Source organism: Leuciscus leuciscus (assembly GCF_965113295.1).
Source record: "Leuciscus leuciscus genome assembly, chromosome: 12".
Lineage (NCBI taxonomy): Eukaryota > Metazoa > Chordata > Actinopteri > Cypriniformes > Leuciscidae > Leuciscus > Leuciscus leuciscus.
The window spans coordinates 41,396,639-41,420,086 of NC_138736.1; the positions used below are offsets into that span (position 1 = coordinate 41,396,639).

At 40.6% G+C, this 23,448-nt stretch overlaps 2 protein-coding genes across 3 annotated transcripts in view; both read left to right on the forward strand.

The window, feature by feature from the left end:
- Window positions 1-1,066: 1,066 nt before the first annotated feature.
- nup42 (nucleoporin 42) lies at window positions 1,067-14,089 on the forward strand. 2 transcript variants are annotated; one of them, XM_082186545.1, is made up of 7 exons: window positions 1,067-1,316; window positions 8,170-8,569; window positions 11,648-11,736; window positions 11,923-11,999; window positions 12,106-12,192; window positions 13,097-13,214; window positions 13,547-14,089. In XM_082186545.1, exons 1-7 carry the CDS (start codon window positions 1,169-1,171, stop codon window positions 14,014-14,016), a joined length of 1,389 nt encoding a protein of 462 aa, XP_082042671.1. In that variant the 5' UTR covers window positions 1,067-1,168; the 3' UTR covers window positions 14,017-14,089. The 2 variants fall into 2 exon arrangements, with proteins under 2 accessions (XP_082042671.1, XP_082042672.1); XM_082186546.1 differs by lacking the exon at window positions 1,067-1,316 and adding an exon at window positions 7,921-8,055.
- A 1,022-nt stretch (window positions 14,090-15,111) lies between these two features.
- Window positions 15,112-23,448, forward strand: part of tert (telomerase reverse transcriptase) — a 21,041-nt gene continuing 12,704 nt past the window's right edge. The window contains exons 1-5 of the mRNA XM_082186452.1: window positions 15,112-15,270; window positions 16,071-17,622; window positions 18,986-19,172; window positions 19,957-20,110; window positions 22,075-22,242. Coding sequence (XP_082042578.1) covers window positions 15,223-15,270; window positions 16,071-17,622; window positions 18,986-19,172; window positions 19,957-20,110; window positions 22,075-22,242 — 2,109 coding nt within the window. The 5' untranslated portion in view covers window positions 15,112-15,222. The remainder of the gene's footprint in view (window positions 15,271-16,070; window positions 17,623-18,985; window positions 19,173-19,956; window positions 20,111-22,074; window positions 22,243-23,448) is intronic.

Below are 23,448 nucleotides of genomic sequence, written 5' to 3' on the forward strand. Positions count from 1 at the left end.
CACAAATGTATTTATGGCTGAAGTTAAATGGAAATACCCCTAAATTGAGTCCCAGAATGCAAGGGAGAACATTTTTACAGCTTGGACTTGTTTCAAAAAGTGTGCAATTCATAGTTTGAGTAATTTATAATTAATGCAACTCTGTATAACTCGAATAGACGAATACTGTATAACAAATGTATTAGTGTTTGTTTATTGTATAATTGTAGTATAATCTCAATCACACTATAACTTTAAAAATAACATTGAATCAACAAATCTTCTATATCAATCATGTGCCACGTTTACAGTAAAAAAAAAAAAAAAAAAAAAAATTATTTTAAGAAAATCCAATGTTTTATGTATCGTGCACCTGACCATGACTTTTTCACTTGACCTCTTTAATAAAGGTATAAAAAAATAATAATAATACTTTGCATTCATTTAGGTTCGGTTCATTTTATATTTATTCCCTTTCTACAAAACAAAACCTGTCCTCAGTTCTGTCATTGCCATCATGCCAGACATTTTAGAGAACAATTGAGTTATTCTCAGAAAGGTATTTTTAATTATTATTACCTTTAACGTTTCTAACTAGTGTGTTTTCAAAAACAGAAAACTGTCATTACACTAAAATTAAATTAATCCACTTAAATACTACTGATCAAAAATCAAAGATTTTAATACGCTTTAAGACAAACCATGTGTAAATTCACAAGTCGACACCATTGCTGAGTATTTTCTCCTTAAAACTGCAGTGAACCAAAGACAGTCTCAAAAACACGCCATAAACTAATAACCAATCTCCTCATCAAAGAGTGGATCTCTGAGCTGAGTGAGTGAGTGGAGGCGGGGCTAATTTGCATATTCATGAATCGGCGTATACTAAATGAGGCAAGGGTGTCGAGTTACATTCAAGCTATTTTAAGGCATGACAAAAAAAAATTCAGGGAAAAAACGTTCAAATAATGTAATTTTGGTGATCAAAGATAAGTTTTAAAGGGATTCAATTATTGACTACAGGGGGACTTTAAACACTGTTTGAAGCGCCGCATCAAGACTTTTATTTTGAAACGGTTTGTTTACGTCCAAAATGTGCGTCTTGCGTCATGCTGTTGCGCGTCGGTTGAGGAGCCGCGTCAAGCTCTGTCCCACAACAGCACATGATTTCTGTCTATAGAGTTTAAAGATGACAGTGTGCAGCTTCTTTCTTCAAGGTCGCTGTAGATATGGAGATAAATGCTGGAATGAGCATCCGAGAGGAGGAGGAGGAGGAGGAGGAGGAGGAGGAGGAGATAATCGAGGAAACCAGCAGCAACAACAGCCCAGCAGAGGAGGTCAAACATGAACACTCTCTCACACACTCTCAGTTCACAGGGGGTTTTCATGAGCAAGATAGCATCCAGATATAGTCTCTTAACTAAACAACTATATATTACCATCGAGAATATATCGTTTTTGGACACTATAATGCTGTTAATTTAATACTGTGAAGCTGCTTTGATACAATCTGTATTGTGAAAAGCGCTATACATACTTGACTTGTTAACACTTTGAATGTGTAACTTACTTAGATAATATAGGCCTAATATTAATGAAATGAAAGGCAGCTTAACTGTACTTTCATAACTGTTTCTTAACACACGTAAGTAAGTTACACTTTGTAAAAATGTCAAATGAAATGTTTTACTTTAAAGCAAATTTTAATAATGTTTTTAAAGTGTAAATAAGTACTAATTTTAAAGTGTTGACTAACATAGTTAAGAACATGTAAAGTAGGCTACTTAAGCCGCGTTTCCACCGCAGGAACTTTCCCCAGAACTAGGAACTTTGGGCTGGTACTCGATGTGTTTACACCGCAGGAACCAGGGTCTAAATGAAGTTCCGGGTAAATATTTCCCCCTCCGAAAGTCCCGTTTATATACTGTCTATTTTTTTTTTATTCAACAAACTCATGTACAAACAATATGGCTTACATCTTTTTTCAACATTCCACAGGAGCAGGTGCAACAAGAACAAAAAAAAATAAAAAAAATAAAAAAAAAAATAATTATAATTAAAATAAGTAAATAATAAAATGAAATTATAGCTAGGGCTTTGATCGCATAGTATATTTTTCAAATAAATAAAGAAGCTTCATTGCTTGTTTACTTTCTATTATGTTAAGGACTTTGGTGAAAGAAAGAAACTCGTTATGAAATACATAGAACCTAGGTTTCACTTTTATATATTTACATTTGTGAATGTAAAATTTTGCAAGAATAATTCTAATATTTACCAGGAAGTCCCACTCATTATTGTCCAATACAACTCCATAAACAATGTCATTCTGAGAAAAAGGTTCAATATGGATCTTTGTGTGCAGCCAGTCGTGGATATCAGTCCAGAGAACTTCAGAGTGCATTGAAAAAATAAATGAACAGAAGTTTCAATATCATCACAAAATACACATTTGTTCGTTTCAAAACCACATCTCTGTCGTAATAGTTCACCAGATGGATACACACCATTTAAAACCTTGAAATGGATTTCTTTCGCTTTTGGATTTATGGGAAATTTTAAGTATTTAGAGCGTAATGAATATATAGTATCTTTGGTGAAGATGTGTTTAATTGAGTTTCGAAAAGACAATAAAGGGTGTGTAATATTATCAAGCATCTTTCTAATAGTTTTATTAGGAATTTTCATACTCTTGAAATCACAGTTTCCAACTAAGTACTTTTTCAAAGTTCAGGAACTTTCAGGGGTGGGACTTGTGCGCTGCACAAGCTGATTGGTTGTGTTCACGCCGCATTTTGGTTGGATGATTCCACGCAGCATTTTATTTATTTTTAACCTCCCTTTTTAAAAAATCTATTGCGGTTCGTGTCGTGGATTCATGCAGTAAGAGTTGTCTGTCTGCAAATATGGAATTTAATAAAAAAAACTGGTGGACTGGCGACGAGTTTCAGGCTTTATTAAAGGGGTGGTTCGGGATTTTTGACATCGGACCTAATTTTTAAGTCAGCCTGGTTGTTATTCATCAGTGGAGACATTTTTTTATTTTTTATTATCCAGTCCTTATATTTGGATAGTTAGCCGATGCTAGGCTAGCGCGAGTCAATGGTATATGTTAGCCAGCCATTAAAAACCGTTTTACCCACTCCACAGTGCACCAAACGCAAATCAATTATAACACTAGACTATCGATGTATATGTCCGTTGAGAGAATAATGTTAGAAATCAAACTTACCTTTCATCACATTGCATTAGTTATAATTTGTTCCCTGTAATCATAAGCCTTGTCTACAGCAGCAGCGGAGTGATATTGATTACCTAGGCAACCGAGTGAGCCGGTACACACATGACGCAAGTGTATTTACCTGCCGCTGGTACACTGATTACAGTGCGCTTCTGTTCTGTGTTTACTTTTTGCCGCATTACTAACCGGAGCAAAGTAAAATTCCGCAGCTGCTGAGAAACTAGTTCCTTTGGGATCATTGAGATGAGTTTGATTTCTAACATTATTCTCTCAACGGACATTTGCATCGATAGTCTAGTGTTTTAATTGATTTGCGTTTGGTGCACTGTGGAGTGGGTAAAACGGTTTTTAATGGCTGGCTAACATATACCATTGACTCTCCAACTATCCAAATATAAGGACTGGATAATTTTGAAAAAAAAATGTCTCCACTGATGAATAACAACCAGGCTGACTTAAAAATGAGGTCCGATGTCAAAAATCCCGAACCACCCCTTTAAGGGTATTTGTGGAAGAGGAAACTTTCTGCGTGTTCGTCCCAGCCATCTCACGGTCAATGTCCGCAATAGCTGATAACGTTAGCATTACGAGCTACTGAACACGCTTTATCAGTGCTCGTCTCTTTTCTGCCACAGCTTTTATTATTAAGTCATTATGTTTACACATTGTCATCTATTGCAAGGCACTCCAAACCATGTTACAAGTTTACTATAACAGGATTGAAATAGCGCTTTGAGGTTAGTAACAAACAACTATTTACAAGACTGGCACTATTTATGATTGATAGACGGGGTTCAGGCTTTTTTTGCGCGTTCGTCCCAGGCTTCTCACAATAACTGATAACATATACGTTGTCTAAATTTATACGCATACGAGCTTTCTGAACACGCTTTAGTATCAGTGCTCGTCTATTTTGTCTTGTTAATTACCTCGTTAGTAAACCAATACATAACTGCAGCACAGTTTGAATCTCCTCAATACTTAAATGTGGCGCTCAAAACTGATTACTGTCCGTCGCAGACTGGGAGGAGCAGTTGCGCTTAGTTTACCTTCCCGGTACTTTAGACCGCGGTGTTAACGCAGAAAGCAACTGGTCTGGGGCAAAGAAAGTTCATGGGAAAAAAGTTCCTGGGACAAATTGTTCTGGGTAATTTCGGTGGAAACACGGCTTTATTTATAATTTTAAAGGTATAGCGGAGGATTTTTTACTTCCGGGTGGATCACCTATACTATTGGTCCTCCTAATTGTCAATCATTCTGGTGAATCAATCAAACTTATTCAAAAAGGGGAGAGGGCAGGTCTTATCTAAAATTCGGAAAGATCCTCCACTATACCTTTAACTGTAGTGTTTTTTGATATAACTAAGTGATTATTATCAATTTTTTTATTTGCGTATAACGATGTACTTAAGTGAGTCTTAAAGTTCAAATAACTGAATTCAATAATAAATAGTTACATTTTCATTAGATTTGCAAATGTCATGGACTTTACATTACATTCAGTTCACATTTAAGTATATTCTTTAACATTTAAATCATATATAATAAGTACTCTTTAAAAAAAAGTGTTTTCACAAGGGAAATTCTGTGTAAATACTATGGTCTATGTATTTATATTTATATGTCTATATGACATAAGCAGTAATTATGTTTGTCAACAAAAATCTTATATATACCTTGAGATCCGAAGGTGATCTTAAAAGTGTGTCCAAACTTTTCACTGGTAGTGAATTAAAATGTAAAATAATGCCATAAGTACACTATATTGCCAAAAGTACTGGGACACCCCTCCAAATCATTGAATTCAGGCATTCCGGTCACTTCCATGGCCACAGTTGTTTAAAATCAAGCACCTATATGGAAGTAAAATAATTTTGAAATAAAAAGCCTGTTGAATTGCACTACTTGAAAAAAAAAATAGGCCTTGCACAAGCGTGGTACCGTGATCGGTTGCCACCTGTGCAATAAGTCCATTCGTGAAATTTCCTCACTACTAAATATTCCACGGTCAACTGTTAGTGGTATTATAACAAAGTGGAAGCAATTGGGAACAACAGCAACTCAGCCACGAAGTGTTGACCCAGAGCGGGGGTCAGCGCATGCTGAGGCTAGGGTGTGACGATAACCGCATCACCGCAATATCGCGTTAATGAGATGCCTACCGTCGGTTAACCGCCAAACCGCGAGATTTGTTGCTTCTTCACCACGGTAAGAAAAAATCCCATACCGTCACAGCCCTAGCTGAGGCTCACAGTGCGCATAAGTCGCCAACTTTCTGCGGAGTCAACAGCTACAGACCTCCAAACTTCATGTGGCCTTCAGTTTAGCTCAAGAACAGTGCGTAGAGCTTCATGGAATGGGTCTCCATGGCCGAACCGCTGCACCCAAGCCTCACATCAACAAGTGCAAAGCAAAGCGGGGGATGCAGTGGTGTAAAGCACACGGCCACTGGACTCTAGAGCAGTGGAGACGTGTTCTCTGGAGTGACGAATCACACTTCTCTGTCTGGCAATCTGATGGACGAGTCTGGGTTTGGCGGTTGCCAGAACGGTCTTGCCTGACAGCATTGTGCCAAGTGTAAAGTTTGGTGGAGGGGGGGTGATGGTGTGGGGTTGTTTGGGGGAGGGGGGGTTATGGTGTGGGGTTGTTTGGTGGAGGGGGGGTTATGGTGTGTGGTTGTTTGGTGAAGGGGGGTGATGGTGTGGGGTTGTTTAGTGGAGGGGGGGGTTATGGTGTGGGGTTGTTTGGTGGAGGGGGGGTTATGGTGTGGGGTTGTTTGGTGGAGGGGGGTTATGGTGTGGGGTTGTTTGGTGGAGGGGGGTTATGGTGTGGGGTTGTTTGGTGGAGGGGGGTTATGGTGTGGGGTTGTTTGGTAGAGGGGGGGTTATGGTGTGGGGTTGTTTGGTAGAGGGGGGGTTATGGTGTGGGGTTGTTTGGGGGAGGGGGGGGTTATGGTGTGGGGTTGTTTGGTGGAGGGGGGGTTATGGTGTGGGGTTGTTTGGGGGAGGGGGGGTTATCAGGGCTCTAGAGTGTGACCAATTTGGTCGCACATGCAACCAAATTTTGTAAGGGTGCGACTAAAATTTCTCCTAGGTCGCACCGGTGCACCTAACGTCCTCGCATCCGCTGCCTCTCCACGAACTAAGTGTTTGTTCTCCTTTGACGGAACTCACACACTCATGGGAACTCACACTCTTCTCTCACGCTTAATGAGTGATGACGGAGGACAGAATTAAACATTCAAACGTAGCCTGGTTACACTTAAGGTCTGTGATATTAGTCTGATTTTATTTTAGATTTCGGCTTCCAAAGATTATAAAAAATAATATATTGAGGTAAAACCATTAAAAACTATAGCCGCATTCTATCTAGCGCAACTTCTTCCCTTCGCAGCATTACACAGTCATTTCTCCCTAAAACTCAAACCTAACGACAGAATCAGCACGATCGGTGATTGTTGTAAAATGCAGTCTAGCTACTGTTGCTAACTTGCGAGACGCGTTAAATAATTAAAAGAGTTATTAAAAGCACAAAATCTGCGCAAGAGATGTTGTTCGCAAGGCGGCACGCGCTACGAAACCGAAACCGAGACAAGCAAATTATAGCCTACTTTGGGTTTAATGTGCGTGTCTAAACGATCAAATGTACACAAAAGTATGTCAAAATGACCGGCTTGGAGATTCACTAAAAACAGTTTATGTCTTAAATGGACGTAGTTATGGAAATAGTTGGGAGAATATGGTGCATCAGATCAGTAGCAGATCTGCACTCGGTCTTAAAGGGGCCGCAGTCTAGTAAACATGCGGACGATTGCGCCATTACTGCGAATCAAACAACAAGAGAAAAATCACTACAAAGCTCTTGAAAGAATAACTTCAGCTTTATTAAGCATTAATCTATTTATGAAAAATTATGCAGTGTTATTTTACATTTGATTACTTTATTAGATTTCTTTTTAGACTAATATATATATATATATATATATATAATATATATATATATATATGTGTGTGTATATGTATATATATATATATATATATATATATATATATAAAAATAAAAAGAACCGATAAGAATACAGTTAAAGTACCAGATCGATAAGCAGTATCGGTAAGAGTAGGAATACCGTTAAAACCCTTTACTCCCCGGTCAATGCTCCGACAACAGCCCAGACATGAAGCTACTTCAGCCACCATTCTCCCCAGTCCCTGGTAAGATGCCAAGCCCTGGTCTTTCGTCGGAGATGGCATCCGACTCAGAGACGGAGGTAGAGCCTATACCGCGCCTGAGCTAGAGACTCAAAATAGTTAGTTTGGCAGCTCAGTGAAGCACTTAATTTTTTTTTTTTTTTTTTTTGATTTTTATTTACCTACACCTTATTCTTGTTTAAAATCATTTACATAATATGAATGTATATAGAGCGTGATAAAAAGGTGACCTTGAAATTGTGGCGTTAAAGGTGACGCGAGCCGAGAAAAATTTTCGGTGCACCCAAATTTTGTGCTGGTGCACCTAAATAAAAAAGTTAGGCGCACCAGTGCAACCAAGGCAAAAAGTTAGTCTGGAGCCCTGGTTATGGTGTTGGGGTTGTTTGGTGGAGGGGGGGTTATGGTGTGGGGTTGTTTGGGGGAGGGGGGGTTATGGTGTGGGGGAGGGGGGGTTATGGTGTGGGTGGGGGGTTGTTTTTCAGGGGTTGGCCTCTTAGTTCCAGTGAAAGGAACTCTTAATGCTTCAGCAATCCAAGACATTTTGGGTAATTTCATGCTCCCAACTTTGTGGGAACAGTTTAGGGATGTTTCTGTTCCAGCATGACTGCGCACCAGTGCACAAAGCAGGTCCATAAACTTTTGGCAATATAGTGTATTTTAACACCCAGTATAACTTATACCATTTGTAAAAAACTATTTTTGAATGTTAACGGCAGTGACTAAAGTGATGTGTTGTTGCAGGCTATGGGAACCGCGTGTGGATAAACCCATCTCAACGGACTGGTGGCGAGTTCAACCAGCCCTCCTCGTTCTCCCGTGGCGGTAATGACTGGAGCAGAGGTGGCGGTAATGATTCGAACCGAGGCGGCGGTAATGACTGGAACCGAAGCGGCGGTAATGATTCGAACCGAGGCGGTGGTAATGACTGGAACAGAGGTGGCGGTAATGACTGGAACAGAAGCGGCGGTAATGATTGGAACAGAAGTGGCGGTAATGATTGGAACAGAAGCGGCGGGACGTCCAAAGACATCAAGAGCTCTGACTTCAGCTTCAGCAACCAGAACAGATTCTCAGCGCTTGACTCTCCGAGCAACTTTGATAAAGCTGGACAAAACTCAACGAATGACAATGCAAAACATGTGTAAGTGCAGTTTACGCTTAGGCCTTGCAATTTGAAATCTTTGCAAATTTATTAAAAATAAAAATAGAAAAAATCACATGTACATAAGTGTTCACAGCCTTTGCCATGACACTCAAAATTGAGCTCAGGTGCAATCCTGTTTCCACTGATCATCCTTGAGATGTTTCTGTAACTGGATTGGAGTCCACCTGTGGTAAATTCAGTTGATTGGACATGATTTGGAAAGGCACACATGTCTATATAAGGTCCCACAGTTAACAGTGCCCATGTCAGAGCATAAACCAAGCCATGAAGCCCAAGGAGTTGTCTGTAGACCTCCGAGACAGGATTGTACCGAGGCACAGATCTGGGGAAGGGTACAGAAACATTTCTGCAACATTGAAGGTCCCAATGAGCACAGTGGCTTCCATCATCCGTAAATGGAAGAAGTTTGGAACCACCAGGACTCTTCCTAGAGCCGTCCGCCCGGCCAAACTGAGCCATCGGGGGAGAAGAGCCTTAATCAGGGAGGAGACCAAGAACCCGATGGTCACTCTGACAGAGTTCCAGCGTTTCTCTGTGGAGAGAGGAGAACCTTCCAGAAGAACAACCATCTCTGCAGGTCTCCACCAAATTTAGGCCTGTATGGTCGAGTGGCCAGACGGAAGCCTCAGTTAAAGGTACATGACAGCCCGCCTGGAGTTTGCCAAAAGGCACCTGAAGGACCCTCAGACCATAGCCGTGTTTCCACCGCAGGAACTTTGGGACTTTGGGCTGGTACTCGTGTGTTTCCACTGCAGGAACTTTGGGACTTTGGGCTGGTACTCGTGTGTTTCCACCGCAGGAACTTTGGGACTTTGGGCTGGTACTCGTGTGTTTCCACCGCAGGAACTTTGGGACTTTGGGCTGGTACTCGTGTGTTTCCACCGCAGGAACTTTGGGACTTTGGGCTGGTACTCGTGTGTTTCCACTGCAGGAAGTTCCGGGTAAATATTTCCCCCTCCGAAAGTCCCTGCTTGCAAGGTAGTACTTTTTCAAAGTTTAGGAACTTTCAGGGTTGGGACTTGGGCGCTGAACATGCTGATGCATTTTATTTCAACCACCATCTGTTGCGGTGCGTGCAGTAACAGTTGTTTGCTATTCGAATCAACAATGATTCTAAAAAATACGACTGATGGACCAACGACGAGTTTCAGGCTTTATTAAGCTTAAATTCAGAGGAAGAAATCCAGCGGGAACTGTAAAGTAGAGCGCAGTCCTATGTCACCGGAGTAATTTGCCTAATCTTCACGGTACTTTAGACAGCGGTGGAAACACGGCTTGCAACAGGTCTGGGGGGAAAAAATTCCTGGGACAAATTGTTCCGGGTAATTTTGGTGGAAACACATTACATGAGAAACAAAATTCTCTGGTCTGATGAACCAAAGATTGAACTCTTTGGCCTGAATGGCAAGCGTCATGTCTGGAGGAAACCTGGCTCCGCTCATAACCTGGCCAATACCATCCCTACAGTAAAGCCTGGTGGTGGCAGCATCAGCTGTGGGTATGTTTTCAGCGGCAGGAACTGGGAGACTAGTCAGGGTTGAGGGAGAGATGAATGCAGCAATGTACAGAGACATCCGTGATGAAAACCTGCTCCAGAGCTCTGGACCTCAGACTGGGCCGACCGTTCATCTTCCAACAGGACAACGACCCCGAGCACACAGCCAAGATAACAAAGGAGTGGCTACAGGACAACTCTGGGAATGTCCTTGAGTGGCCCAGCCAGAGCCCAGATTGAACCTGATTGAGCATCTCTGGAGAGATCTGGAAATGGCTTTGCACCGACGCTCCAGGTTCTGCAAAGAATGGGAGAAACTGCCCAAAAATAGTTGTGCCAAGCTTGTTGCATCATACTCAAAAAGACTTGTGGCTGTAATTTGTGCCACATGTCCTTCAAGAAATTATTGAGCAAAGGCTGTGAATACTTATGCACATGTGATTTTTTTAGTTTTTCATAGGGCTGCACAATATATCGAAATTATTGAAATAACGCAAATATATTGCAATATGTATATCGCAACGGCTAGCAATAACTGGGGTCATGAACAAAAGACAAAGAGAAAATCACTCACTGCTCTTGGCTGAATAACTTTAGTAGCTTTAAAGGGGTGGTTGATTATGATTATGAGGCATGTTGTCACTTCTTCTTGAGTCTCTCCATCATTGTCTGACTCCGGTTTGAACATAAAAGGCCAAACGTTTTTGAAATGTTCAGTGTATGTCTGTGTGAAGTAAAAGGACACAAGCTGTTGTAGCTCCGCCCCTTGTGCCGGGAGCAGCAGTTCATTTGCATTTAAAGGGACACACACAAAAACGGTGCGTTTTTGCTCACCCTCAAAAAGTGACAATTTTAACATGCTATATAAAAATATCTGTGGGGTATTTTGAGCTAAAACTTCACACACACACTCTGGGGACATCAGAGACTTATTTTACATCTTGTGAAAAGGGCATTATACCACCCCTTTAAATTAGAATCAGTAGGCTATATATTTAATTCATGCAGTGAAAACTAAGCAGTTTTTTATTTTTACATGTGATTAATCAGTTTCTGTTGTTAAATAACCCTAATATAGGATAACCTGAATCCCTGAACCCCGAGGTTTACACTGATGTTAAAATAACACTTCTTATGCTACAGTAAAACACTGATGTTCACTTTCAGAAGTTTAGGGATGTTTTCTTGTCACAAAATGAATGTGAAACACGTATGTTGGTTATATCATTTTAAATATATTTAAAAGATAATTTAAGTTTATTTTACACACTTTAGACTTTATCGTATCGCATATCGAATATCACATTATTTAATGAGTTATCGCATATCGCATTCTTCTTCAATATCGTGCAACCCTAGTTTTAAATTTTTTTATAAATTTGCAAAGATTTCAAACTTCTTTCACGTTGTCATTATGGGGTATTGTTTGTAGAATTTTGAGGGAAATAATCAATTTAATCCATTTTTGAATAAGGCTGGAACATGACAAAATGTGGAAAAAGTGAAGCACTGTGAATACATTGATGCACATTTTGTTTTATTGCATATTTGTATTTCAGAGATACAATCCAGACAGACATGGAGGTCTGGGAGACTTCTGGCCAGTGGCCGTTTTCATGCTATTCGGTCCTCAGCGCACAGATCTCAGGTCAGTTTAGCTGTCAGTCTTTTGCCTTTCAAGCAAACACGAGCTGCTAAGTTTTGCACGGGTGATAAAACACATGCATGTCTGACAAACATGACCTGCTGGCACTGAGCTGCTGCATTATTTTGCAGTTAGACAACGGGAGGTTTTTATCTTTATATTTGTTAATCTTTTCTTGATATTTTGCAGGGTTTGTTGACTTGTCTCCAGAGGAGCTGAGACAGGAATATTACTCCTGCCGAGCGTCTGGTGATATACAGCCTTATGTAAGACAGCCACTTCACTTCTTCAGTGATTGAGCAGATTCAAAGAGACTTTATTTCCCATGATGCTGCATCTGAGCATTTCATGTAATCCTGTGTGGTGTTTCAGGTGAACTCAGTCCAACTGCTGGCCAACCAATGGAGTAGCAGAGTTCAGGAGCTGCGAGCCATGAGCAACTCCACTCAGATCAGTGTGGTAAGATGATGTTCCTCACTTGGCATTGAACCGGATGGACAGAAAGAGTTTCAGTAAGGGATAATGTACATCCAGCCGGTTGTTATCTCAGAATAAACCCGACCGGGTGATCAGGATCAGGTCTTCATCAGCCTGAAGGGGTTTATTCTGAGATAACAACCGGCTGGATGTACATTATATCCCGCTTATTACACGGATACTTGCCACATAAGTAAATAATTAGACATGAAATATTGATCTGAGTTTAAACATTTTATTAGCTCTTTAAACACAAAGCTTCCGCGGAGAGAGCAGTTGCGCGGTAAGTTCAAACTAGACGGACATTTAAGAGATACAGTATACAGTCATAACACTTATTACACAGCATTTCAACACAAAAATACTAATGAAGATTAGAGATATTGATTTCAGATTAAACTGTTTTAAAATCGTACCTGTTTGTATCTTATAATCCAACAGTGTACCAAACAATAGACACAAAATGGCTGCCGCTGCGTTTGTATGAAACGAGAGAGAGCGAGTCCATGATACTGGATGGCATAATTAAATAACTACACATAATATTGATTTGACTGAGTTTTAATATTTTATTAGCTCACCAAATGCAAAACTTCCACGAAGAAAAAACGTTCCTAGCGAGTGTATAGTTCAGTGACACGGATGAGCCTGTGCTTCTGTTCTCAGCGGTTGTTATCCGGGAATAATATACCGCTGGAACGCGCGATTGACCAATCAGAATCAAGCATTCAAATGTAAAGCCAAAACAATCTCTGTTACTGTAATTTCCTATTATCACTGTAAAGCTGCTTTGAAACAATCCATATTGTTAAAAGCGCTGTATAAATGAAGGTGACTTGACTTTTCCACAGAGCCGTGTAATAAATCGTGTCGTTGATGTCCTCAGATCTCAGAGCTGAATAACTCCAGTTCCCAGACACCATCACAGGGGTTCGGTGCGACACCATCAGGGTTTGGAACCACATCATCATCATCAACGACAACATCTGGCTTTGGAGCAGGAGGTTTGTTCTGGATTTCTTCACAGTAATAAACAGGAAAATAACAGTGTCAAAGGTACACTCTGATATTGGCCCTCTAGAGGTTAAAAAACAAAGAGTTTTTTTTCTTAAATATATACATGCATGTGTGTGTATTTATATATACAAAATAATTATACACAGTGCACGCACATATATTATTTAAACACAAACTTTTATTTCGGATGCTATTAATCGTTGCCCAGCACTAGTTAAAATTGAATCAAATGTTTTGTGTTGTTAGGAGCTGATATCCCGGTAAATTTAAATGAAACCTATCAGCTCTTTGAAAATAAACATCTATATTGTTTTCTCAGGGTTTGGTTCTGGCCCTCAGAGCAGCAGCAGCTTCAGCTTTGCTTCATCCAAAACTGACTTCGGAGCTTCACATACTACCCAGAATGCACCTGGGTTTGGAGACGCTGTGTTCAGCACTGCTCAGACGGCACCAGGTTTCGGCAGTCCCGCTCCGTCTGCGACCTCCTTTTCTTTTGCCCCGCAAGCTGCAGAAAACAAGCCCAGCTCAGCAGCCGGGTTCAGTTTCAAGACGTCCGCGGGAGGACTGGGCTCCGGGTTCGGGTCCTCGGCACCGGTCGCGAGCAGTGGCTTCGGTCAGAGCAGCGGTGTGTTCAGTGGAGCTGCAGATTCTGCTGGGGGTTCAAGAGACAGTCTGTTCACGGCCCAGAGCGACCTGACAGCCGAAGAACTGAAGGAGTTCACCGCCAAGCGCTTTACTCTGGGTCAGATCCCTCTCAAACCTCCTCCTGCTGACCTCCTCATGGTCTGACACTGACTCTGGGGGTCTGAGAACGGACTCATCTTTTTAATGCAATATTAATAAACATGTTTATGGACTAAGACAGTGAGTTTTTGTGTTTTAGTTCAACTTGACTGAAATTGCATTGTGGGTAATCCTTTAAAAATACTTGGTATTATGGTAAATCATGGTCAATATCAATGATATTGCATATGAAGTAATATTAACAAATCCAATTGTATCTATCAAACTATGATAAAGTGCATATGAATAGCATTTGCTGCATACAATCCCTTATTGCTGTGCCGTAGTACAGTGATGCTATCAAAACCACGGTACTGAATGATTCTCTTATTTATATACAAAAGTATTTACATGATACTGTAAAGAATACTATGGTGCATTTGCAAGATATACGAATACCATGTTCAAAAACCATGATGTTATAGTACATTTGCAAAAAGCAAGTGCTTTGTGTTCAAAATGAGCATAAAATAATAAACAAAAAATGTAATTAAAATGTATTTACTATATACACATTATATTATAAATTATGAAATGCAATTATAAAATGTTACAAATATTTGTTAAATACCGTTTTTATCATTGTTCTCATTTATTTTGTTTATGTGGTTGTAAAGTCATAATTTAGTTATAATATTGTTTAGATAATCTGCTTGCTATTTACTGTTTTAACATGCTTATAAAGTAATTTAATTTCAATTAATTGATTGCACGGATATGACTTTAAGCACGGAAGAAAGATGGAAATAAGCAGTTTCCCGGGAAATCCGCCCCGACAGCTCTAAAATCAAACGTAATTTAAGGGTAAGTCAAAACACGGTTTGCATTTTTGTTTATGTACTCGCTAATTATTTAAATTCTGTTAATTTCGAAGAAAGAAAAAAAGATACGTGATTTGCGTTTTAACTCGTCTTAACATCAGGGTCATGTGACAGATGATTGGTGGAGATGCAGCGCGCGACGCCCGAAAAACGCCGGAAGCGGGAAACCCAAACACACACACACCCACCCAGGCCAGACCAGAGACTCATGTCTCGACGCGACACGACAGATGGCGGGTTCAAATATGTATTTGGCATTTTGCGATCGTTATATCCCGTCGTGCAGACTCTGGAGGAGTTCACAGATTGGCTTGTGTTCTCTGATGGACGGAAGCCGGCTCTGCTGGAGGAAAGAGACGGAGCGCGTTTTAAAAATCTCGTCAGAGGACTGATGATATGCTCGTTCACGCCACCACAGCAGCAGCGCGTGCCCGCACAGGTACCTCACACTCAACGCACACCTGTTTCTGACAGTTAGTTTGTTTACACATCAAAACAAACTGGGGTTTCAGCAAAGTTTTGATCATTTAGAGGCCTTAGAATGTCATGTATTAAATATGATTCAGAAGGCTTTATTGGGTTGAATACATTTCAGTCCCTTACGAAAATGAACCATGGTTTTATTATAGTAAAAGTGTAGTAAGTAATCATGTTTTTTTGGAGGATTGATTACCTATGAAGACCTCCTATGCAAAAGCCTGTAACAGCCACCTATGTCAAAAATGAGATAATAATATTAATACTTTCACTTCAAACTCACTAAATCCCAGACTCAGTACATTCAGAAATGTACTTTGGTAGAAACCTATGTCAGAAACATGACAAGAACTGATATTTGACTGGTTTTGTCCGTCCTTCTGTTAGACTGTCTCACACATGAATTATGTTGAATATCTGTCAGCTGTTAAATTTAACTACACAATTAGATAATACCAGTTTAGCTCAACCAGTAACCAAGCAATGCTTCATTGTGTTCAGTCTGTGTGTAAAAAGAGCATTAGCAATTAAAGACAAAACACTTCAGCAAAACATGATCAGGTCAAAGTGTCCCAATCATTTTTGGCCCCAAATTTTGTATAAATGTTACTGGTAGTCTCACAGTTTACTTTATTTTGCTCTTCTCACTTACAGAAATGAACTATAGTGTCCTGCACACACTAGTGAAGAAAAAATTGGTTTGACTGTAACTTTATAAACTATAATCACTGTTTAAATGATATATTATGTGTCTTATTTCAGCTCAGCACGCTTCCGGAGGTTCTGGCGTTCACCCTAAATCACATTAAACGGAAGAAGCTGAGGAACGTCCTGGGATTCGGCTATCAGTGCAATGACGTGACGGCCTGTTCGGATCCGTTCCGGTTCCACGGAGACGTTTCCCAGACGGCGGCGTACATCAGCACGAGCGAGCTGTGGAAGCGGATCAACCAGCGTCTGGGAACCGAGGTCACGCGGCACCTGCTACAGGACTGCACCGTGTTCGCTACCGTCCCGCCCTCGTGTCTGCTACAGGTGTGCGGAGAGCCCGTGTACGACCGGCTAATCCCGCGCGCGTGGTCCGGGTTTTCCCTCAGCCACGTCTCGAGTCAAACGTGGAAAAATCCCGGTGTCCCGTGTAAGATGATCCCAAGAGACGTTAAGAAGATCCCAAGAGACGCTAAGATGATCCCAAGAGACGTTAAGAAGATCACAAGAGATGCTAAGACGGTCGCAAAAGGCGCTAAGGCGGTCACAACAGACGCTAAGGCGGTCACAACAGGCGCTAAGACGGTCACAACAGGCGCTAATGCGGTCACAACAGGCGCTAAGGCGGTCACAACAGACGCTAAGACGGTCACAACAGACGCTAAGACGGTCACAACAGGCGCTAAGACGGTCACAACAGACGCTAAGGCGGTCACAACAGACGCTAAGGCGGTCACAACAGACGCTAAGACGGTCACAACAGGCGCTAAGGCGGTCACAACAGACGCTAAGACGGTCACAACAGGCGCTAAGACGGTCACAACAGACGCTAAGGCGGTCACAACAGACGCTAAGACGGTCACAACAGACGCTAAGACGGTCACAACAGACGCTAAGGCGGTCACAACAGACGCTAAGACGTTAACAGTCTCAAGAAAGAGAGCGAGAGATGACGAGAAGCACGATAAACATCCCGTTATGAAGAAGCGAAAAGCGATTACGGATGAATCCGACGGGCCGTCGACCGCAAATCACGGATCTCGGAGCTGGAAACCCGCGGAGCAACGCCCTCCTCGACCGTCACACTGTTCGATACGCGTTCTTAGCATGCTGTATAATGGGCGGGGCATGAAGAGCTTCCTGCTCAACAGGAAACTGAAAGATGTGGGCGGGGCTAGACGTCTGCAGGGGGCGGATCTCGTCCGGATGATATTCCTCCAATCAGAGTTAAACACACAGACGAGACCGAAGAAACTTCCAAAGCGTTTCTTCGCGATGGTTCCCCTGTTCAGTCGACTCTTACGCCAGCACAGGAAGTGCCCGTACGCCTTGTTCCTGCACAGGAAGTGCTCTGGGATTCAAGACGCGCAAGATATGGAGTCGTTGCTCAAATTGCACTTCTCCGCGTACAGGGTGTATCTGTTCGTGAGGGAATGCTTGCTTTACGTTGTTCCTGAGGAACTTTGGGGATCCCAGGAAAATCGACTTCACTTCCTGTCCAATGTGAAGAACTTCCTGCATCTTGGGAAATTTGAGCGCCTCCCGTTGGACCAGCTGATGTGGAAGATGAAGGTTAAGGCCTGCCATTGGCTGGGACACAAGAAACGTGCGTCTTTAACGCCTTTATTCGTGACTCTTATTTATTATAACTTTGGTTGTTTGAAGCCAAAAAAACAGTTATCGTTAACTAAAACTAAAACCATAACAAAACATTTTCATTAATTGAAATAATAATAAAAAACTATATTTCAGCTAGTTGCCAAGGCAAAGTTCATCATTCATTTATATGAAGTACTAAAATAACTAAAACTAAAATAGACATATATAAGCATATAAAAAAAAACTAAAGATTACAAAAATACTCAACAAAATGACTAAAACTAATTACTAAAAAAAAATTGGTTAATTGCTAATATTAATAAAAACTATGATAGTATATCTAGGGTTGGGTATTGTTTGATTTTTAACGATTCCGATTTCGATTCTTCTTATCGATTCTGATTCCTAATTGTGATTCCAATAAGGTAAAAAAAAAACTTGGATATCATTTAAATTTAGTCTTATTGCAAAATATTTAATTGTTGCTGAAAACCATGCAAAAAAAAAAAAAGCCTAAAGAACACTTACACAAGCAACGTTTACCTGTGGTTTATAAACACCATAGAAGAACAACTAGCCGAACTAATATACATTTCAAGCATTATTAAAGACAAGTAAACACTCTGTAATAAATTTTTTTTTTAAATAAATTGCATTCGCATCAAATAGACACAACTGAACAAAGATACGATTGAAATAAAGTGTTTTAAGATTTAACTGTCACCAAATGTAAAATAAAACGTTATTATGCAGCCATTACTGCACGTTATTAATAAAATATATTACAAATATAGTAACAAAAGTTATTCAAGTGAATTTTCTCTTTTAATTAGTGTTATTATAGAGACGGCAGCAGGAATATTAGAGTTATTATAGAGAATACAGGAATATTAGAGTTATTATAGAGACACAGCAGGAATATTAGAGTTATTATAGAGACACAGCAGGAATATTAGAGTTATTATAGAGGGAATATTAGGCTGCTGTCACTTTAAGAGCTGCACTGATCCAATATACTGATACACACACGCCTGAAAACAGTGTGAGTCGCTCGCTTGAATGGTTTAAAGTCACATTGAAATGCTCACAAAAGAATCGATAAGAGGAATCAAATTTTTTGTATTTTTATCAGATACTGATAAACTTTTAGTAAGTATCTGATTCCTGACCTCAAGTATTCGATTCCCAACCCTTAGTACAGTAGTCAACATTTGAAGTGGATCAAAACCTTTCGTCAAAGTTATACATGATGAATTTTGAACAATACCCGTTCTTGTCTTTTGATCCACTTCAAATGTTGGCCTCTGTGTCTCACTGGCAGTAAATGACCAGTGAAGAGCTTGAGTGACTGAGCTGATGTGTTGCTGTAGGTCACTGCGCCAGTGAGCATCGCTACAGAGAGTGGATCTGCGCTCAGTTCCTGGCCTGGACGCTCAGTGGTTTCGTGGTGGGTCTGGTGCGGGCGCTCTTCTACGTCACCGAGAGCATGGGGCAGAAACACGTGCTGCGCTTCTACAGGGCTGAAGTCTGGAGCAAACTACAGGACATGGCCTTCAGGTGTGCGAAACAACAGTCATGTGACTCACGACACACGTCAAAAGACATAAGAAATCATATTTGAGTAGAAACCCGAAATGAAGCCCGTTTTTAGGATTATGGGTTTTTTGCTCACTTCTCATTATTGTAAATAAAACTAGTTTTTACTACCATTTATACTATTTTTTTATTACAGTACATAGATATGTTCTTTTAAACTTCAATTTTTTTTTTTTTTTGTAGATGCTTTTAGTTGAAAATTATAAGTTATAAGTAAAATGTATATTTAAATATATAAATTTTCATATTCAATTTTTTTTATAAATATTTACATTAAATATGAATATATTCAACTAGAAAAGTTATTTTAAAATGTTTTATATAAGTATACAGTAGTCAACGTTTGAAGGGGATCAGAACCTTTCATCAAAGTTATACATGAATTTTGATCAATACCCGTTCTTGTCTCAGGACAACTTTGATGAACTTTTTTGATCCACTTCAAATGTTGACTAAAAATAAATCTTATTGTACTACTGGTAGTATTGTTTGTACTGAATTTAATTTATGCTAATTATTAAAAACTCTCTGAACCTGATTGTATAACTGCAATGAGAAATATTAATATTATTGTCCTCATTAATGTTACCATCTTATTAATGGTCATTAATGGTAAAGTGTCCATGGACACTTGGACCTTCATATTATTGTACTCTGAAAACTATTTAATGATTAAAATTTTTGAGAAATGTTTATCAGTGTGCTAGTGTTTGGTTCTAGTCCTGATCTGATTGTTTGTTGTCAGAGTTCATCTGTCTAAGGGCCAGTGGAGGGCCCTGTCTCCGTCTCAGGCCTTGAAGTTCCCGAAGACCACGGTAACATCCCGAATCCGGTTCATCCCGAAGGTGAGCAGCATGAGGCCCATCACTCGACTCACGGGGAGCAGAGAGTCCCTGCAGGTGCGTTCACTAGTGTTACACATCTCACTAGGGTTACACATCTCACTAGGGTTACACATCTCACTAGGGTTACACTAGGGTTACACTAGGGTTACACATCTCACATCTCACTAGGGTTACACATCTCACAGGTGTTACACTAGGGTTACACATCTCACATCTCACTAGGGTTACACATCTCACTAGGGTTACACTAGGGTCTCACATCTCACTAGGGTCTCACATCTCACTAGGGTTACACATCTCACAGGTGTTACACTAGGGTTACACATCTCACATCTCACTAGGGTTACACATCTCACTAGGGTTACACTAGGGTCTCACATCTCACTAGGGTCTCACATCTCACTAGGGTTACACATCTCACATCTCACTAGGGTTACACATCTCACTAGGGTTACACTAGGGTCTCACATCTCACTAGGGTCTCACATCTCACTAGGGTTACACATCTCACATCTCACTAGGGTTACACATCTCACATCTCACTAGGGTTACACATCTCACTGGTGTTACACTAGGGTTACACATCTCACTAGGGTTACACATCTCACAGGTGTTACACTAGGGTTACACATCTCACATCTCACTAGGGTTACACATCTCACTAGGGTTACACTAGGGTCACACATCTCACTAGGGTCTCACATCTCACTAGGGTTACACATCTCACATCTCACTAGGGTTACACATCTCACTAGGGTTACACATCTCACATCTCACTAGGGTTACACATCTCACTAGGGTTACACATCTCACATCTCACTAGGGTTACACATCTCACTAGGGTTACACATCTCACTAGGGTTACACATCTCACATCTCACTAGGGTTACACATCTCACTAGGGTTACACATCTCACATCTCACTAGGGTTACACTAGGGTCACACATCTCACTAGGGTCTCACATCTCACTAGGGTTACACATCTCACTAGGGTTACACATCTCACTAGGGTTACACATCTCACATCTCACTAGGGTTACACATCTCACATCTCACTAGGGTTACACATCTCACTGGTGTTACACTAGGGTTACACATCTCACATCTCACTAGGGTTACACATCTCACAGGTGTTACACTAGGGTTACACATCTCACATCTCACTAGGGTTACACATCTCACATCTCACTAGGGTTACACATCTCACTAGGGTTACACATCTCACATCTCACTAGGGTTACACTAGGGTCACACATCTCACTAGGGTCTCACATCTCACTAGGGTTACACATCTCACTAGGGTTACACATCTCACTAGGGTTACACATCTCACATCTCACTAGGGTTACACATCTCACATCTCACTAGGGTTACACATCTCACTGGTGTTACACTAGGGTTACACATCTCACATCTCACTAGGGTTACACATCTCACAGGTGTTACACTAGGGTTACACATCTCACATCTCACTAGGGTTACACATCTCACTAGGGTTACACTAGGGTCACACATCTCACTAGGGTTACACATCTCACATCTCACTAGGGTTACACATCTCACTAGGGTTACACATCTCACTAGGGTTACACATCTCACTGGTGTTACACATCTCATTAGTGTTACACATCAGGGTTACACATCTCACTGGCGTTACACATCTCACTGGCGTTACACATCTCACTGGCGTTACACATCTCACTGGCGTTACACATCTCACTAGGGTTACACATCTCACTAGGGTAGTCCACTGTAATCTGTGGGTATAATATGTCACAGTTTACTTTATTTTGCTCTCCTCACTTACAGAAATGAACTATAGTGTCCTGCACACACTTGTAAAAAATAAAATAAAAATTATATCTAGTCTGGCTATATTTGAGTCTATATTTACCACATTTTATTCATATTTGTTAAAAAAAAAAATTAGGTTTTTCTTTTTTTACATGTGAAAATAGTGTGGTTGTGTAATGTTCTTTAACTATATATTCCTTCATGTGTTGGTGTTTTCGAGCAGCATTTCCAGAGTTGCGTGCGGGTCCTGCTGAACGTGCTGAGTGTGTGTGTGCGCAAGGCCCCGGGGCCCATGGGCTCCACCGTCTGGGGTTGGCAGGACATTCACAGGGTCCTCAGAAACTTCAGTCCGCAGCAGAAGAGCTCGCCGCGACCACTGTACTTCGTCAAGGTGAGGAGGATCGTGAGAGAAGCTTTACTGCCATGATCCTGTTGTGCGGGACACACTTCCTGAAAAGTAAAGACGATTATTTATTTTCATTATACAGTATGTATGTATGTATGTCAGTATATACACACACTCACTCACACACACATGCACACGCATACACGCTCAAACACACACACATACACATATATACACACTCTCACACGCATATATTAACACACATGTACATACACACACACACCTAAATACACACACACACCGCTACACACTTCACCTTTAATTGTAATCAAATTGCGTAGTTGCAGGGTTCGTACGGTCATGAAAAACCTGGAAAAGTCATGGATTTTTAAAATGGCAATTTCCAGGCCTGGAAAAGTTTTGGAAAATGAATAAACTCATAAAGTTTTGGAAAAGTCATGGAAATTTGTTTTTCAAAATATCTGTGTACTTGAATTTGTTTAATTAATAAAATTGGGGAAACAAATTGCAATACTTTTTTCGTTTTACTGTGCGTTCACACCGGACGCGAATAGCGCGTCAAATTCGCGCCTGACGTGTCTAGAAATTTACGCGCGTCAGAGGCGAAATGAATCTTTTGGCCCATCTAGTTTTAGTCGCTGTCCTCAGTGCCGCAGAAAAGCGCTGAAACGGACATGAAGGGGAACTCATTCAGCGCTTTTCTACGGCACTGAGGACAGCGACTAAGTAGCCACACCTGTGTGGCTCTTGTGTTGCTGTCATCAGCTCAGTGCTTCAAATTAAAATAAGCTGCTTTGCATTTTCAAATAGCTTCGTATGTGCCTTTCCATTACAGATTTGAGCAAAACTTTTTTTTCTTCTAAATATCGATAAATAACTATTGCAAAAGGATGGCGTTTCCATTAACCGACTAAAACTTTTTTTTTTTTTGCGATCAGTCATTCCAAAAATCATGGCAACGGAGGACGTTAGTAGGTTTATATCTCACCCACCGCCCTACAAATTATTATTATTAATGTCTTATCCAAGTATTAATGTCAGGGAAAGGCCCTTATGCGAACGGCACATAGGCTATATGCTAAGTTTCTTCATGTTTCTCCCTTGATTGTGGCATTTCTTTGAGAGTAGGCTATCCCTGTATTGTTTCTTTTATGAATTTAATAAGGAACCCTGGCTTTCATGTATTCTTTCTGTCCAAAAGGTCCGTGTTCTTTTGTGTCCACTCGTTTT